Consider the following 20,261-nt stretch of genomic DNA (forward strand, 5'->3'; position numbering starts at 1 on the left):
TTAAATTTAGTTGCAGAATTCTTTAATTGTTCAATTATAGTTCAGTTTTGGGATTTCCAGTGAGTCTGATGGGATGGGGATGAAAGCTGTGATGAAGGCCTGCTCAGAAATTTGAATTAAGAGACTTATATTATCAGATTTCAGAATTTGCATTTACAAGCTCGACAATAATGCTCTTGGTGTATTATATAATCATATTGTGTTAATAATTTGAAAGTGCAATGCATTTATTTTATGTAATTCTGTATTTTTTTTCTCCTGTGCAATGTACTACATTCACTTGCCTTTGAAATGTTTTGCTCACAGAACTACTCTATATGGGTGATTACCGTCACATCTCTTGACCGTTTAGTTGTTTCGTATGGAGTATGGACCGTGACAATGCGTGCTGGAGCTTGGCAAGGTTTGGTGAAGACTAGTGAGATAGGTCTGGGCGGAGCCACGTTGCTCCTTTGGGGGGGGGGGGGGGGGGGGGTGTAATTAGGCCCCAATGATGTACATCCGGCTCCCCCATCTCTGTTCAATTCACTTCCAGCATGATCTAGTTTTTATTATAGGCCTCTTTTATCCTCTAATAAAACAACAAAACATGGCTCACTTATATTTAAATACCCAAAGCACTACTCAACAAAATAACATTTTATCACCCATTCTCAATCTCAAAATTGGAACCTTTGTTTTGTTATTCTTTTTTTCTCTTCCTAGTCTTCTGTGTACACGCCACTGTCCATTGGTACCAGCAGCTCCAAACAAAACAAAACCCTCAGCTCAACCCTTCTCTTAGACTCAGTCCTCATGATCCAAAAAAAAAAAAAAAAAAAAAAAACCTAACCATTATTTTCTTTCTTCTTACTTTCTTAAAATAAATCATTCAAGCATATGTTTCATTTTTAGATTTCAGGATTTAGAACCTAGACCAGTGAGTTTTCAGTTTTCTTTTCTTTCTTCAGCACTACACCTTCATCTCTTTTTAGTGACTTTTTTTTTTTTCCTCAACTATCTACACTTAAATATTCACGTGTCTCTTTAATTTTTATAGATTTTTAAAGAAATATATGATTAAGGCATGGGAGGTTGTTTGCGATTAGCCTTGAAGGGAAGATCTACTAGGCATTGTCACACCCACACAGCCCACACCATCTTTGCACTTTGTAAAACAAAGTTTCTAAGGTAAAATTTTTTTGATTTATTACCTATTTTTATTAGTAAGATACATGTGGCACTGGGTGTTTTAAAATGTTTGTTATATTGTGTACTTGTGTGTTTAATTTTTGCTTTTGTTTGAGGGTTATTCTTAATTAAAAAATTAAAATTAAAATACAGAAAATTTTAATAACAGGAATGATGATGGGTTATTGTTTAAATTATAGTAGAATTTTTTTTTTCTTGAGTATGAATAACATCCATATAATTAAGTAAAAATTTCTAATTAAGATTTTATTTTTTAAGTTCTTTTTAGTTAATTTTTGAGTCATATTCTTAAACTAAAAGAATTATGAGCAAACAAAAAACAATTGATGCATTCTTCAAGAAAAAAATATTTAGCAATTCAGAATTTAGGACACTTGTGGTTGTGAAATAAATGTTGATACTTCAATGCCTAATGAACACCCTCCAAATGTTCAAAAATTCAATCTAAAGAGATAGATCGTGATCCAGGATCACATAAACAAATATGTAAATTTCCTATCAACAAATAAGATGAAATCCGATGAGCTTATCTCAAAGAAGGTCCATATCGACCTAAAAATATAGACTGTCCATACAACGATGATAATCATCGTCGTTGAAAATCAGCCCCCCCCCCCCCCTATGTAAAAAGTCTTGGCTACGCCCCTGGTCTGGATTCAGAGCCATCCACCAAGCAACTTCAACAATCCTATTGTTTATTTAAACCCAATAATTATCTTTCCTACGTTCAAAAAAATGACAAAAAGTTGTGCCGATCATCTGAAATTCTATGCCTCTGCAAGCTCAGTAGCAGCAGAGGCAGCAGCAGGAGCAACACCACCAGTTGTAGGCCTGAAGATAAAACCAAATCCCATTAGCAATTAAACTCAATAACATGAAAAATCATATTTACTCAAAACAGCTATAAGATGGACTTACAATCCCAATAAAACTTTGCAGGAATCATAGAGTCCCCACTGAGCTCCAGTAAGAGTTCCAATCATGACAATACGGAGAGGAAGCCCACGGGTAAAGAGACCCATAACACCTAGCTTATTCACGGCCTGAACAAACCAAAACACGTAGGGTCAAAGAGATTGTAAAGAAGTAGAAAGGCAAATGGGAACCATGCTAAGGAGAACCATGCTAAGGAGAACCACTCACGTCACTAACAGTTGCCCCCTTGGCATTGTTGAGGAAAGAAACAAGATTGTCAGCAGGATGAGACACAAGGGCACAGAATACACCAGCCGCATATCCACCAGCAAAACTCACACCAAGCTGTAGAGTATTGCTACACTGGTCCTTCGGTCTGGGGATGACATGCTTATAGATATTCTCCACAATTGTCTCAAAAGATGCAAACTTCATCATTGTGTCTGCAAGAATGAACATGATCTTTCAAAACTGAGTGAAAATTTATGAAGATAAGAAGGCATAAACAATAACTTAAAGGGAACTGAGCACTTGCTATATTCTTTTATCAAATCCCTGGAGAAAGTTACAGTGTTTGAAGTCAATTAATAGATATAGCACCATTGAACAAATTTAGAGAGAGATTTTTCTTTTATAGGTAAACAATTTCATTAAAAATCGCAAGAGATGAAGCCAAAGAACATCATCCGAACATTAGAAAAGGGAAATGTGCATTGTTTTAAAAACCGGACCGGATTGGCCGGTTGAACCAGGAACCGAACATGGAACCAGTTCGATAAACGTGGCTATTCAACTAGTAAAAACAGAGAACCGGACCCATTTTCAGTTCTTTGACCGTTCCAATTTTTAAAACCATGGAAATGTGGACTATTTCATGGGATGAAGGGAGCATAGACTTCATTTTGCTTCTACAATAGATGTTCAAAATTGAAGAATGAGATCTAATGTAACTTAGTTTTATGGAGATAAAAAACAGGTACTCGCAATATAATCACATGTTCAGGACTATTAATGTGGATTACATTCTTGACAGCCTCAAAACAGAAAATGAACGTAGTATTCACCATAATGCAATTTTCTTTGAAGAAATTTATTACTAATAAAAATGAAAACAAATCATCAATATATATATAAAAGCAAAGAACTCATATGGGAATGTATGAGGTCCTGCCAAATGGCGCTCTAATTTTGCATTTAACATTTTTTACCTCTTTCATTAACTTTTTTTTACTGTTATACAAAAATTCACATTAACTTATTTTACTGTTATCTCATTAATATCTCATTAATTGCCTAACCTTACACCACATCTTTCTCTATTCTTCATGTCATTAGCATACCCACTGTTTTAGTATTTTTTTTTATTTAAAAAAAGCAAAAATAAAATAAAATAAGTAAAGATTAATAGTAATATTTAACTAGATAAGACCCTAGAGAGAGATAGAATGACACAAAAGTGTTGTGGATTGTTAAATAAAATGCACTATTTCACCATATATTACCAAAGCAAAAGACGTCGAAACCCCTACGGGTAATTTTTTTTTCTTTTTCCTTTTTAAATTAGGGGCTTAAATATGATTTAGGTTTAGATAATTTGGTTTGATAGTTTTTGTTTTAGGTATATAAGTAGAGATAATATTTGGTGCGCAAAGTAAAGCCATGTTCTACCATGGTTTAATTTTAAATCATTTATAAGACACATGCATACACACTTGCTCATACCATGTCTTAGTGTCGAACTATCGATGAGTGAAAGAGAATTAGAGAGTTAAGCATACTTAGTATGAAATATGTGAACACAACACACATTAGTTAATTTTCATGGTCCCCTTACTCTTCTGCATTTATTTTTGGTTTCATGATTCTTAAAAAAATTAATATTACCTTAAAAATGCTACAAATATAAAGTGAAGCTACTAAACTAATTTTTAATATATCAAAATATATATGTTTCTTTCCTCTAATTTGGTTTACTTATTCTTTATAATATATGTACAACATTATCCAAAACCGTCTTACATAAAATATTACAAAATTATCCGTGCATCACACGGGTAACTTACTAGTATGGTACAATAGAGATTCATCTTAAAACATTAATCTTGTTGTGCAATTTTGAGAGGTATGTTCTGGCATTTGAAATTATGTTACTTTTATTTATTGTATCTTGTTTTTTGGTGCTCCAAAACCACTGGATTGCATTTTTTTTTTATTAGTAACAGAGTATTAACACTCGAATTCTCCCCCCACCCCAACTTACATGGAATCTGACGTCCCCAGAGAGGAACCATTCCCTTGTATAACCTGAAATGATTGGACAAATCAGTTAGAAATACTTCAATAGCATAAAAGGTCGTATATATTTAAAGAATCACATTGATTTGCATACCCTCCATAGCCTTCAGATTTAACAAATTTAGGAAGCCCATCTGATAGACCTCTGGCAAAACCAGGCTGTGTTTGAACCCGGACCTTCACTGCCTCGAAAGGGCAAAGTGCAACATCAGCAATGACCTCAGCAGATGCAGAACCAGCAAGATAGATCAAGGTCTTGTACTTGGCTGCATTCTCAGGTCCAGCAAGGTCAGAGTAGTAGTACTTAAAGAACTCATAGAATCCATACTTGCAGGCACCCTGAGCACTGTAACCAAGCAAGGTTGGCACCCAACCCCTGAAGAAGCCTCTGAAACCCTGGTCCTTATACAGCACTCCAAAACCAGATGAGATGCTTTTGTACTTTGCAGGGTCAATCTGAAACCAAAAATATCAACATTAATTGAATCCCATGCATATCATATTACACAACCACCTCTAGATTGTTGAAAGATTAACATAAACGCTATGTAAAATTATCCCATTAGTAAGACTAAACATACTCTCGCATCTGAGGGGATGCAAAATTTTGAACCCCGAATTCAGCCTCACCCAACATCCAAAGGTCATTGGCAATGGATTTCATTCATGTTAGGTGATATTTGAGGAAACAAATAAAGTACGGACCATGTTCTACAAATTATTCTTACCACAGTTCAAAAGAAGTTGAAACGAAATATCAACTTACAGCTAATACTAAGGTTTATTCTTTAAGAAGAGCACATGACATGATGTGACCCATCGAGGTTCATTATTAGGACCAAGAAACAAAGTAATTGGAATATTAATACATTCCACAAAGAAAATCGTCTTAAAATGTAACACTGTTAACTATAAATAACTGAGTACAATATCAACATAGATAAAATCTTAGATAATTAATTTAGGAGCTAAGAATATGAATTCACAGATCTGAAATTTTTTCCATAAGGAAAAAAAAAAAATTCCATGAAAGGAATTTCGGAAAATAAATCAATTACACCCTACCTCAGTAGTGATCTATCCAAAGAAATTAGAACATGAAAATGAAATCTCAAATCTAAGAAAACGGAGAAAAGCTTTAACATGATGTAAACACTCATAGATAAATATTAATACACACAAATCTAATTTGAGTAGAGAAATGTTAGGTAAAAACTGTTGAATATTAGCTCTGACACCATGTTAAATGGAGAATATTATCAAACGCAATGTGTTATACCATGTTGTGTATGCTAGAGTGGATACGGAAGAGGAAGCATAGAATAGGAACATCAAGAACACGAGGGTTACGTGGTTCAGCCTTGACGGCCTACATCCACGGAGGAATCCCTTAAGGGCTACATCTTTATTGTATAGGAGTGTAGTACAATAACCTCTGTTATAATGAACCCTAACATGAGTATATATAGGCGACTAAACCCTAGACTACTAGTACAAGCAGGAATGGGCTTGGGCCTATTACATTGGGCTAATATATGTTTAATATATATCTCTAACACCCTCCCTCAAACTCAAGGCGGAAGCTCGATGAAGGCTTGAGGTTGGATAAGCATGAGAAGATCACTTGGAGATGCCTTGAAGAATGCCTTTGAAGAAACCACAATGAAGAATGTGCCAATTGACCAATTTAGGAGTTTCAAATGAAGAAACGGAGTCCAAAATTAGAATCTACGCGAAAAACTGAGCAATATAGGCCCTTTTGGAAATTTTGACTTTTGGTCAAAGGTCAACGCAAAAAGTCAAAGTCAACTGGACCATGTCAAAGTCAACGGATACTGGTCCGGGTCAGTTCCGGGTTTCCGGGTCGGGTCACGGATCGGGTAGCAGGGCCGCTGACGTCATCCTATGACGTGTCACTGACGTAGACTAGGGCTGATGTGAACGTGCTGCGTGGCTGCTGACGTGGAGTGATGACGTCATCATGTGACGTCAGATGACATCAGCCGCTATTTTCCGGCGTGTGGCAGGAGCGTGCAATGTTCACCGGCGCGTGGAAGAGAAGCCCGAAATCCCAGTGGCGCGTGAAAGCGCGTGCGGTGTCAGATGGCTGCCGAAATTTCAGGTTCTGTTGATCGATCGACGTGGAGGTCGTATGGGTGGCGCGTGTACCAATAAGACTACCTGGAAATGAAAATCTGAGGCGGCGCGTGGGAGGTTTACAGTAGCTGTTGGCGGCGCGTGGAGGCGCGTGAGGACGCCGTCAGAGGCCGTGTTCCTGGGTTTTGGTCGCGGGAGGTCGTGGATCACGTCTGTGGTGTTGGTTTCATCAGGCGAGACTTGGATTTGCACAGATTTGAGAAGTTGAGTCAACAGCTTTGCTTGAGTTTGTGGATCTTGGACACAGCACTGAGCCATGGTGGCTGCAAGATGCCATGAAGTCTAGATTCAGCAAAGAAGCATGTGTGACTTCTGATGGTGATGTGCACATTAAAATCTTCTTTGCTTCTTAGAGATTTTGTTTGATGCCAAGAACGGAGTTTGGCTCTGATACCATGTTGAATATTAGCTCTGACACCATGTTAAATGGAGAATATTATCAAACGCAATGTGTTATACCATGTTGTGTATGCTAGAGTGGATGCGGAAGAGGAAGCATAGAATAGGAACATCAAAAACACGAGGGTTACGTGGTTCAGCCTTGACGGCCTACATCCACGGAGGAATCCCTTAAGGGCTACATCTTTATTGTATAGGAGTGTAGTACAATAACCTCTGTTATAATGAACCCTAACATGAGTATATATAGGCGACTAAACCCTAGACTACTAGTACAAGCAGGAATGGGCTTGGGCCTATTACATTGGGCTAATATATGTTTAATATATATCTCTAACACACTAAAGCTTCATTTGGGAGTTCATAAGAAAATAAAATGAAATGGAATAATCATAAGGGAATATAAATGAATGAAATGTATTTAAACAAGAAAAATAAATGAAATGGAATTAAGTATCCTTATTTGGATGTTTTAAAATAAAGAAATAGAAATGAATGAAAATGAATAGAATGTAAGTAATTTTATTTGGGAGTAACATAAAAGAAAATGAATAGAATCATTTTATGACAATATTACTATTAGACTCTTATTTTAAAATAAAGGGTTAAATTTAGTAAAAAATTCTTTAAATCTAATTTCATTCCCTATCAACCGGATCTTATGCCTGGCAAAGTATTCTAAAGGCTCATAGGGTTCTTGAGAATGGGATGAGGTGGAGGATTGGGGATGGAAAAAATGTCCGTATCTACAAAGATTGTTGGTTAATTGCCTGGGAACTTAGCATCCAAGATAGTTTCTCCGGGTGGTGTACTCCCAGAGGATGCTCCTGTGTCTGATCTGATACAAAAGGGTGGAGATTCCTGGAATTCATCACTAGTTGGAACTCTGTTTTATCCTTTCGGTGGCCTAGAAGATTTTAGCTCTTCCATTATATATGACTGCGCGGGAGGATATGCTAGTGTGGCCAAGAGAAAAACTGGGACGTTACTCTGTCAAAACGGGGTATCAAGTTCTCAGTGAGTTGGATGATAGAGAGAGAGGGCAACCAGTTCAGGTAATAAAGCATCGAAGAAATTCTAGAATCAAATATGGAAGATGGATACGCCATGCAAGGTGAAATCCTTCATGTGGCGTTCTTGTTCCGAGGCACTCCCAACAAAGAAAAATCTGCAGAAGAGGAAGATCCGGTATGTAGCCAATGTTCCAAGGGAGAAGAGAATGCCATACATGCTCTTTGGGAATGTGAAACTATCCACTGTATCTGGGACCAATCTTTTGGCGAAGTTCAAAGTGATTTTCCACGAGTTGCATCTTTTTCGGACCTGGTTAGTCTAATCAGTACACAACCACGGAAACTGGAACTATTTGCAGTGGTGGCGTGGTCGATTTGGTTCAGAAGGAACAAGCTCTGATGTAATGAACAGAGCCTCCCAACTCGGAAAGTGTTCGAAGCTGCTTCAGCTCTGCTCTCAGAATTCCAGAGTCGGGCCACTGATCGGCCTAAACCGCAGAAGCCATCACGAACTACTTGGAATCCACCAGCTAGAGATGCTGTGAAAGTAAACTATGACGGAGCAATGTTTGAAGCTGGACTCGGCGTAGTCGATCAGAGATAGCAAGTGTACAGTGTTGGCTGGGCTTTCAGAGAAAATTACAATGCCCTCATCCGTGGAAGTGGTGGAGAGTTTAGCCCCGAGGAGAGCTGCCCAATTCGCAAGGGATTCAGAAGAGGTTTTCAAAGCTTTTTCTGAAGGGGGAGGTGATCTCTCGCCCACTGCGAAATTTTACAAAAGATTTAAGTATATTGCGGGTCCGCTAAGAGCCTATTCCTTCTCTCCATAGATGGAGCTGTACATGGAATAAGGGCAATGGCTCCCCTAATTTTTTTTATAAAAAAAATATTAGTATATTAATAAGTAATAATTTTAGCAATTTTATTCAATAAAATTACATTTTATCTCAATAATGTCATTCATACTTTTTAGAGTAATGTTAAGTTTTTACATCATTTTTATAAACTATTAATGTAACAAATTCTTATTAGTTTGTATATTGACATCACTTTTACTTATCAATAGTTATTTACTGGTTTAAAAAACTGTGTTGTGTGTAGTATAATTTGTCCTACCCTCCCTTAAAAGTTACCATAATTTTTGCCTTACAAGTTACCATAATTTTTTAATAGAGTTGTGGTGTGCCTTCCTATTAGAACACATTCCTCTCTCTAGTGTGTGTTTATTTCTTAAAAAAAAAATAGCCACTTACCGCATATACAATCCGTAAAACTTTTGTAATTTTACCGCTTTTCACCTTTTTAAAAGCTATAAAAAATTAATAGATTAAATCTAAAACTAAAAAAAAAAAAAATTAGCCTAATAACAAATATTACAAATAATAAAACTAAAAAAAATTAAACTCAATTAGTCTATTTAACCAAAATCAAACAACGAGGCTATTTAAAAAAATTTAAACGATCCTTAGTAGTAAACCAATAAAGTCAAAGATGGACATAGCCGCCCCTTAGGACTTGGTCCTGGCTCCGAAGCAGGTCCATGCTTTAGCAAGGAAAGCGACATCTTATTTCCATTATCGGTTTGAAAGGAGTATGTTATTCCCGATATTTTGCCGTTACTTAATCATTTTAATAATATTGCGAGATATTTCTTCTCAAAAAAAAAAAAAAACATTAAATCGAAGAAAAAGTAGCTGGAAATGGAAGAGAGTGAGGGATCTAGAAGAATTGGACCTGCATATTGCACTTGACGAGATCGAGAGGAGTGACGGCCATGTGAGTGGGACCAGTGCTGAGACCACCGCTGACGCCACAGGCGGCGAAGTAGGCCGCCGAGTACATCTCGATTTTGCCAGGCTCGCTCGGTGCCGGAACGACGAAGTTCCTGGTCGGAGACGAGACGCCGTTGTTGGAGCTTGCTGCTGCTGGCGCAACAGCACCGATCGTGGTTCTGTCAAGACCAAAGGATTTGTGTGAGGTGGAGACGGTGGAGGAAGAGGAGTAGAGGAAGCTTGGGATCAGAGACTGACGCGAAGATTTGTCAGAGAGAGCCATCGGAGAAAGAGTACGAGAGAAACTCAGGGCTCAATTGTAGACTGTAGAAACCACACAGAGGGGACTTTGTTAAAATATTTTTCAAATTTAAAAGACCCTATTTATACTCTCCTTATATCTTCTTCTTCTTCTTATTCCTGGTCGGAGACGAGACGCCGTTGTTGGAGCTTGCTGCTGCTGGCGCAACAGCACCGATCGTGGTTCTGTCAAGACCAAAGGATTTGTGTGAGGTGGAGACGGTGGAGGAAGAGGAGTAGAGGAAGCTTGGGATCAGAGACTGACGCGAAGATTTGTCAGAGAGAGCCATCGGAGAAAGAGTACGAGAGAAACTCAGGGCTCAATTGTAGACTGTAGAAACCACACAGAGGGGACTTTGTTAAAATATTTTTCAAATTTAAAAGACCCTATTTATACTCTCCTTATATCTTCTTCTTCTTCTTCTTTTTCTTCTTTTTTTTTTAATGATAATTTTGACTAATCCACTTACAAATTACTCTTCTTTTTTTTTTGAATATTTTTCCAGTATAAAAGATATAATAAAAAAATGTAATTTAATTGTTGATTTGTAAAATTTAACAATCAAATATTTAAATATTAAAACTTTTTAGTCTTAAATTATGGATAAAAAATACTTTTATGAATCGAATAATAATTAATATGTAATTTGAATTAAATTTGGTATGTATATTAAAAACACAAAAAAATACAATCTAACAAAATATATAGTTTTATTAAATTAAAATATGATGCAAATGATGTAAATTAAAATAGTGCAAGAAATATTATTTTTATCATCATAATTTGAAAGTTTATTCTTTGGATAATAGAATTGGAAAGTAAAATCGTTAAGTTGCCACTTGCAATCAAATTTTGTTGATAATCATAAAATGGGTTACGAAACTTTTTTTTTTGATAATCATATAATGGGTTACATAACTTACATTACATTAAGTTGACGAATAACCAGTGATAGTTCTAGAAATTTTATCCAAAAGATTCATTAAGAAATATAAGTTAAAACAAAATTTAATTAAAATAAAACTTTACTATATCGAGCCACCAACAAAAGAACACGCAAATGCATAAAATTTTATAATTTCTTTCTATAAGTTTTCATATTTTGAATCATTACAAACCTTCTGTATTTCCTAAAAATTAAATTATATAAATTTATATTATGTTTATACTATACATGCACACATTCGCACATATCACAATTCACACAAAAAAAAAATTATTAAAAAATTTGTTCATAATCAATATTAAACACACTCAGACATATAATAAAAAATTATAATAAAATAGACACTCGCAACTCACAAATATTTACTCTTTATTCTTAGAGTTGAAGATACCAAGATAGTCAGATAATTAACTGAGATGATATGAGATTCATGAGAGAGAGACCTATATCTATGTTGTTGTTTGGTTTTAGGATAGGCTGATCTATGTTGTTTTAGTTTTGGACTGGGTTGGCCTATGTTATTGTTTAATTTTAAGTTAGACTTATCTGTAATTAGGGTGTGCAAAATTTAAGTCACGGTGTTCAAAAATATTTTTTAAAGTAAAATAATCTAATAATTTTTTTTATATCATATTTGTATTTTAAAGTTAGAGGGTTCATTTCAACCCCCTGAACAACACAACGCCGCCCTAGCGAATAATCTCTAGCATGAACTTTATATTTTTCGTTATACATATACATGCCTAGCAAATGGTCAATGATAGCATAGGTGTTAAACTTAGATTTCTTGTAAGAATTGAGTTGATCATGAAATATATATGTTTTTATATTCTAAGAATTGAAAAGTAATAGGTCATAAATAAAGGATTGAAAAGTAATAGTCCATCAAAAGAGAATTGAAAAGTAAAAGGTCCTAAATATAGGAATAGGAAAGAGCCCCTGCGAATAATCTCTAGCATGAACTTTATATTTTTCGTTATACATATATATGCCTAGCAAATGGTCAATGATAACATAGGCGTTAAACTTAGATTGCTTGTAAGAATTGAGTTGATCATGAAATATATATGTTTTTATATTCTAAGAATTGAAAAGTAATAGGTCATAAATAAAGGATTGAAAAGTAATAGTCCATCAAAAGAGAATTGATAAGTAGAAGGTCCTAAATATAGGAATAGTAAGAGCAGATTTGTTTTTTTTATTTTTTTTTCTTTTATTTTTTTAAGTGGGAGTGGAAAATTTGAACTCATATTCTACATATCAAGGTGGACAGATAGAAGAATTTTTACCGAACTTGGGATAATTTCACAAAACCACAGCACAAATGTATATTTTTACCTAAAAGCCTTTTCACTTCTCTTGATATATTTTTAAATATAGTTTTGGGTATGTGTAACTCAGTGGCAGCTCCATATGCAAGCCAAGGTAGTCGTAGACTACTCTGACTTACAAAAAAATGTGTATATACATTTGTCAAAATAAAATTTATATGCTAAACTAACTTATTATGACCACTTTAATAAAAATGTTGAACACCCTGACTTGAAAATTATAAAAATTTTGGTTTAACAAAAATAAGAGTAATACTATATTCACAAATTTTTCATAATAATTTCACAACAAATCCAATAGGTAAGCTGTAATGCCCCAAAATCATAAATAATAAAAGTCTATTCAATTTAAATAATCCATAAAAAAATATTAAATAAAAGCACCAACAACCTAAAATCTCATCACAAATGTCAGAGCTCTAATCCACCAAAGATTAAACATCCTCAAAATAATTCTCCAATACAATGTTTAATGCCATAAAAATAATAATAAAATTCTCAGTTCCATAAAATAATTCATAATTGTTGTCTTCCAAAAACCTCTACTCCAATAATCCCTCTAATGTATCTATAAGGAAAAATAAAGGGGGGGGTGAGATAACTCAATAAATAGAATTCACTAACATTGGGGTGTGAGAACAAACATTTCAAATAAATAATTCTTACAACAAATTCATAACTTGTAACTCATCAATATTTTACCATCAAATACTTCATATATATATATATATATAATATCTTTATATTGTGAGCCATCATAATATATATATCAATACCATCATATAAACAATTTTCTAGACTTTTTTTGTGGTCAACGTTTACACCCCGTCGACATAGTTATGTTGTCCCCTTTTAGGACTAGAACCTCTTTTTTATCCCTTTTCTTAAGGATGGCTCATTTGGAATCTAAAGGTGCACTCCCTTGTTAAAGAGCTTTCTTTTCGGATTTTCAATAGTATACTCTATTGCTAAGGAGCTACCAAATGTGCATTGTCCTCTTTCTTGGGACCGTCCCTTGTAAAGAACTAGCTACAGTAAGATTGTCCCTTACTAAGGACTAAATACAATACTAAGCTTTTAATCATGACTTGCCATTAGTTTTCAAAACATACTCAATATGCTCACTTTTTTTTTTTTTTTTTTTAACCCATTCATAATTCTCAAAAATATAAAGATATATTCACACATACAAGTTTAAATAAATTCAGGTTTTGCACAAGTTTTTCATAAAACGAATAGTCAATGTGCGCATCAAACATTTATAAAATATCAATTTATATATCGAATATCAACATATTTCTTGATACACGAATAGTTTGATAATCAACAATATTTTGGGAAAATCCCCAAAATTAGTAAACATTACTTACCTCTTATTTGCAAAAATATGAAATCAACCACCCTTGAGTCACACTAAATCAGTAGAATTAGAACCTAGCAACACCAATAATAGGTTCATCAATACACGAATTTCCCACTTAAAATCAGTTTTCACACTTAAATAGTTTAATCTATCAATATTAAAGCCTACGGAGATGTCAGATTCTCTGTGCCACTCTGATTGCAGTACTAAGGCTGCCTTATAATTCAAACTATATGTAGGGCCTAATTTTGCTCAAATTTCTTTTCCCTCTCTACTGCCCAATTTCATTCCTAGTTAGTGGACGTTTTCTTTGCTAATATATAAAGACAATGAAAGCATTATTTTGATGTCATTGGAAAGGGTATAAGAAATACCTAGATATTTTCTTTGTTGGAAGTTTCTTGTTTTAAGAAGGCATCTCAACCTACTAGTGGCTGAAAGGTCAAGACTATATCTGACGATGAAAATAGGGGAAAGCAAAAAGGCTATATGCATCATTCTTACTCCAATATAATAACAATTATAAGTCATCTTCTCCATTAATATAAGGATAGGTGGAGATTGACAGGTCAAACATATGCCTAGAAGTCCTTTTTCTTTTAATATATTGATGGGTTAGGTTTTATTAAGTGATGCCTATTATCCTATTAGCTACTAAAGTAATTTCAAGCACAATTCTTTCCTGCAAATGTGGGATAAGTCTAAGCATTGAATATTCAACTCCCTAAATTTAGAATTAAAGGAAACCATACCTACTGCAGTCTCACATTCAGCCACAAAGCAGAAAAAAAATAAGTTGTTCAACCGTGTGTTGCAGCTAAAATAAAAGAAAACCTTATATGTATATATACACGTTGTAATGGGCCTTTTTGTTAGATTGGACTAAGCTGCCTCCTGCAGTACTAGGCTCAAGTGTTCTGAGTAAGGGAGTTAAAAACGGTCCAACTGCAACTCAATTTGGTCCGACTGGTGCGCAAATTATGCCTTGTTTGCCAGGAGCATGCTTGTGGCAAGCAGAGCTATTCCAGATGAGTCATGGCAAGCAAATATGACAATAACAAAACAACAAAAAGAGTACTTTGACTTCTTAATCAAAGTGAATACATAATCCCTAATTAAGAAAGATAATTATAGTTGAACGACAATTACTTTTATAAAGAAAGCAAGAGGAATAAATGAGTAGTATATAGGTTAGTCAAAAGAAAGAAAGAAATCATATCAAATCTGATCCACAAGACCAAAGCCAGAGAGGGAAGAACGTCCCTTCTCAACGTGAATAATCTTCCAAGGAAATCTTGTTGTGGAAATTAATCACTTGGAGGGGAACGGACCTGAATGGTTGATGCCCAAAAGATTAGCAGAGAGTATGACTTTGAGAGGGAGGGAGGGAATCAACTTATTGGTGCATGTCTGCCAATCTAACTCTCTATTTTTTTTTCTTTTTATTTAATTTTCCTCTTATCTTTCTTTTCTTTCCTCCACACGTGTTTTCTATTTCCTAGTTTTCCTTAGAGATGCTTGTTATCGTGATTCTGTCGTTCTTTTGTGGGCACAGCAAGGGTCTCCCTTTATAGTGCCTGCCGTGATCGGATTTTACTATTTTAGCCCTTAACCACCTTTGTCTGGTCTAGGTGTACCTGCCGACCACCACTTGTTCGTCTGTGTGCCACTCCTCTATTACCAAACAAAGAAAACTATTTTGTTTGTTAGTCTACCGTAGCACCCTTTCCTGCTACGGAGTAGGTGTTCTCTCTCCCTATCCCTCATAGCATGCACCTAATGGTTCCAACTCAGCCTTACCTTTTTAGGATGGTATGTCATCCCAACAGGATGTATCCCCCAAAAGAGCTTGAGCAGGAACCCTAGAATAGGTTTTAACCTCTCCCCACCACCAAACCATGCTCTCTTACCTCTGACCTATGACCTCACCATGTCCCATATTGGCTGGGTACAAGCTGGTGATGTCTGGACCTTGCGTGTGCCTCTTTTCCATATGTGTCCAAAATCTGCCTACTACTCATGCGTCTGCCGTAATCTAGAGGCTTGCTTGCCTAGTCTGCCGTCCATCCTTGACCTTTTACATGAGCTGCTTTCTGATTTCCCACTCCTCTTAGGGGCTTGGGCTTTATTTGATATTGGGCTTTACCTTTCTTTCAGCCTGCTCCTTGACTGCTATCATTTTCTGCCATATCACTCTGTTATTTCTACTATGATATTTATTTAACCCAATCTTGCTGGACCTCTTTGGGCCTGTCGTTTATTCTTTTCCCAGCAGCTTAGCATGGCCATCAGTTCTTTATTGCATTTACTTACGGGCTCCTGTGTCCCATTTGTTTTCTCTTTGGCATCCTTGGCCCATTTGCTTTTCTTAGGCTTCCTTGACTCTTTTCCTAACTTTGTATTCCCATGGGTTTTTACTAATTTCATTGGGCTTCCCCGGCCCAATTACCTTGCTTTTATCCTTGGGGTTCATGGACTTGCCACCAACCTCTTACTTTCTTTATTTGCATTACTTTAGGCCTGTCGTGGCCCATTTTCACTTTTCTACATCATATACTGCCCATGGGTTTGGTATTTCTCTCTTTCTGGGCTTCTTTGAGCCCATTTGCTTCTCAAAGCCCATTTGTTTATTTTATGGATCTGTGACCCATTATTCCTGTCGCTTAGGCTTAATGATTTTTTTTCTATCTATTTCCCAACTCCTTCATGCCCGTGTTGTTGGGCTCCTTTCTCATTTGATTTCCAAAATGACCATTAACACACGTGTATCTTAAGAGGTAAAAGGCTGGGGTATTTAAAAACTTATCAAGACTCATATATTTACTTATTCCACTTCACTTGGGCCTCTTATACCATACTAATTATCAGATTTAAATATTTTAGGCCCAAACCAATTAAATTCATTCAATTGTGGGCTTCCTTTTTAATTTACATATAAGAATTAAATTAGTATCAAAATTATGGGGTGTTACATAAGTTGTTACTAATTCTAATTTAGGTCCAATATTGATATTATTTTTTTACTCACCAATAACAGCATTTTACCTAAGATTTAGTGTAAAAATGTTGTGAACATAGCATGACTCCAAAATTAATTCTGCCTCCAAACATAATCCTTAATCCTTTTTTTTAAAGGCTTAAATAACAACAATAAATATTAACCCAAATAACAACAAACTTGAACTAAACAAAAACAAGAAAAGACCAAACAATAAGTGAACAAATTATTCAACAAAAAGCCTATTATAAAACAAAAATATAAAAAACTTTAATCATTTAAATTTGTATCTTGTTCAACCCATTCAATAATTCCTAATTCCTAATTCCTAATTCCTAATTTCATTTTTCCTTAAAAAATGGTACCAAGAAAAATATTATGATTGTGAGCTATTCTTGATGGTGATGACAGTTATACTTTTTTTGGTATTGCAATTGCAATAATTTTGCTCTCCTTAATGACTCGACTTGTAGTTGCAGCATTATATATATATATATATATCTCTCTCTCTCTCTCTCTGAGAGATGGGTTCAAATTGTAGAGTTACACCTTTGTTAAACCATAGATTTCCCAAATATTTAACGGTCAAAAAAATAACACTAAATGCTAATTGATTTACATATTATTCATTTAATTAATAGTAGATTTGTTTCTCTCTCCATACTTATTGTTTAAAACTTCTCAAGTTTCTCATAAATCTCTCTGGCAAAACACTCATATGCAATCATGGCTGCCCTTTATGAAAACACCTAAATCAGATCTCACACATGACTCTCCCAAAGTGGTTGCAGTGGATGACACGCCTTAGAACTGGGCTCTTACAGTAAAAATAAATAAATAAATAAAAATTGATTTAGATGGTTTACCTTTCCATCAAGTCGTCAACCAGGGGTGGAGCTAGGGAGTCAGGGGTTTCATTTGCCCCCAGCCCCACCAAAATCCCCGTATACGTTAATGTTTTCTCTCTCTTTTGTTATCTATTTTTGATGTGTTATTTTGTATATATTTCTTTTATATATCAATCAAGTTTCAATGAAAAAAAAATAGAAAGAAAATCTTATGAAGAGTTTCTTTGTCTTCATTCTCCTTTAATGGTTTTTCATAAAGGGTAGCCATGTTTATGTATGTGTGTTTTGTGAGAGAGATTTATGAGAAACTAGAAGTTTTAAACAATAAGTATGGAGAGAGAAACAAAACTGCTATTAATTAAGTAAATAATGTGTAAATCAATTAGTATTTAACGTGTAACTTGAATATATCTCATATATATATATATATATATTTATTTATTTATTTATCTTCTTCATTATCATTTCAGACCCTCTTACTTAATTTATTACTCCCATCTTAGCATTATCAATTTCTACTTTATCTATTTTTTCAAACATAGTAGTAAAGACCTTACTCTTATCATTTCGAACTACCACCCAATACCAGCTTCGTTAGTGTCTTTGAAAACAGTCCTTTGCAATATTTCTTATAAAAGATGAACTCTCTCTCTAAATAGAAACTGTGCTTTATTGATAATGAATGAATGAAAATACAATTTTCTTCTAATCGTAGCTTATATACAAGTTAAAGCTAAAAAAGAGAAAAATAACTATTTCCGTATCATCAGGTAAAGTTGTTACAATCTACTTCCCATTTATTCTTACACGTGTACATGGATCAAACCATAGAACTAATAATCTGATCATAGTGTGGAATTGATTCTATCACATCCTCTATAATCCCACATGTCAATCCTGTTGTAACCACCCTTTTAGTTTCTTCCTTATGATGCAATATAGGTTGTGTTGCACTGGATTGCATCTGTCTTTGTGTTGTACATGACAGCACACTGCCCTGATGATGTAGTGCACTCTGTGCTGCACTTGATTGCTACTTGTCCTGATGACTGGTGCATGCCACGCGCCCTGTACTCTGTTGCTGTGTTGGACTTGCAGCTTTAACACTCCCCCTCAAGAGCAAAGCTCTTGGTTGATTTTCTTTACTTTCTTTAGCTTCCTTTGCAGTATCAGGAAACTGAATATGATGACTAAAAATGTTAATAACTCCCAACTTGTTAACCAGCCTTAGAAAATTCTCAACACCTAGTGCTTTAGTAAAAATGTCTGCCAATTGTGATCTTGATGAAACATAGAAAGTTTTAATTGTTCCATCCAAGATTTTATTCCTTACTATGTGACAATCAGCTTCAATGTGCTTTGATCACTCATGAAACACTGGATTGGCTGATATATGTAGTGCTGCCTGGTTATCACAGTAAAGTAGCACTGGTTTGTGATGTGGAACACATAAATCTCTTAACAAATACAATATCCAAGTCAGCTCACATGTAGTTGTAGCCATGGATCTGTACTCTGCCTCCGCAGAAGATCTAGATACTATATCTTGTTTCTTTGATCTCCAAGAGATCAAAGCATCACCAAGGAACACACAATAACCTGTCAAAGATTTTCTGGTATCAGGCAGCCTGCCTAATCTGCATCACAGAATGCTTTAAGTTGCAAGTCTGAGTCTATGGGAAAGAACACTCCTTGACCAGGTGTGCCTTTGATGTATTGGAGAATCCTGATTGCAACTTTCATGTGTGGTACTCTAGGTTGAGCTAAGAACTGACTAAGCCTATGCACAACATAGGTTATGTCTGGTCTGCTCAAGGTTAGGTACATTAGTTTCCCAATTAATCTCCTATATTGTCCTGCATCTTTACGCACCTCTCCATCAGACTTAGACAACTTTAGTTGCTGCTCCATTGGTGTTTTGGCTGGTTTACATCCAAGCACACCTGCTTGAGCACATCAAGTGCATATTTTCTTTGGTTTATACTAATTCCTTTCCACCTCTAGCAATCTCAAGTCCTCCATACACTTCACACAGTCAACCACTTCATCAAATTTATTCACAAGTTGTGGTAGAAAAAGTTCCACCCATCCCCGCCCAATTCTAATATTAAGAGTTAAGTCTTTTTAAATGGATAAGGGTCAAGTTTGGATTCAAATTTAACTGGTCAGTGGCTTTGAGTATACAAATGATTGTACACTTCACACAGTCAACCACTTCATCAAATTTATTCACAAGTTGTGGTAGAAAAAGTTCCACCCATCCCCGCCCAATTCTAATATTAAGAGTTAAGTCTTTTTAAATGGATAAGGGTCAAGTTTGGATTCAAATTTAACTGGTCAGTGGCTTTGATTTTTTTTCCCCATAAAGTACAATGGGGTAATATTAGTTTGTTATTATTACTTTCATATGTTTTCTTAGTAACCATAATTTTTTTCATCTTCTCATGGATAGTGAAATTATTTATTTATTTATTGCTAAATATTGTTCATTGTTACCAAACTGTGGTTAGGGTTTGGTCCATAAAATCTTTTAAGAATTTGGAGTAGTTTGTTATTGTTGTCCTCTATGTAATTTGGAGTATTCAATACCTAATTTTTGGTGATAACATTACGATTTACCTCTTTTTGCTGAATCGAAAACAAAATAAACAAAAACACTTGGATAAGGATAAGGCATCTCTAATAGCACTAAGTTGGAAAAATAGAGTTGGAGATTCCTTGGACTCAAGGAG

At 35.1% G+C, this 20,261-nt stretch overlaps 1 protein-coding gene across 1 annotated transcript; it reads right to left on the bottom strand.

Moving 5' to 3' along the window:
- Nucleotides 1–1,502: 1,502 nt before the first annotated feature.
- Nucleotides 1,503–10,105, bottom strand: LOC112009037 (mitochondrial phosphate carrier protein 3, mitochondrial). The gene is made up of 6 exons (XM_065773312.1): nt 9,705–10,105; nt 4,496–4,857; nt 4,367–4,410; nt 2,335–2,549; nt 2,110–2,234; nt 1,503–2,022 (listed from the first exon to the last, which is right to left on the bottom strand). Exons 1-6 carry the CDS (start codon nt 10,023–10,025, stop codon nt 1,959–1,961), a joined length of 1,131 nt encoding a protein of 376 aa, XP_065629384.1. The 5' UTR covers nt 10,026–10,105; the 3' UTR covers nt 1,503–1,958.
- Nucleotides 10,106–20,261: the final 10,156 nt, after the last annotated feature.

This window comes from Quercus suber, unplaced genomic scaffold, assembly GCF_002906115.3.
Source record: "Quercus suber isolate HL8 unplaced genomic scaffold, Cork oak 2.0 scaffold_73, whole genome shotgun sequence".
NCBI lineage: Eukaryota > Viridiplantae > Streptophyta > Magnoliopsida > Fagales > Fagaceae > Quercus > Quercus suber.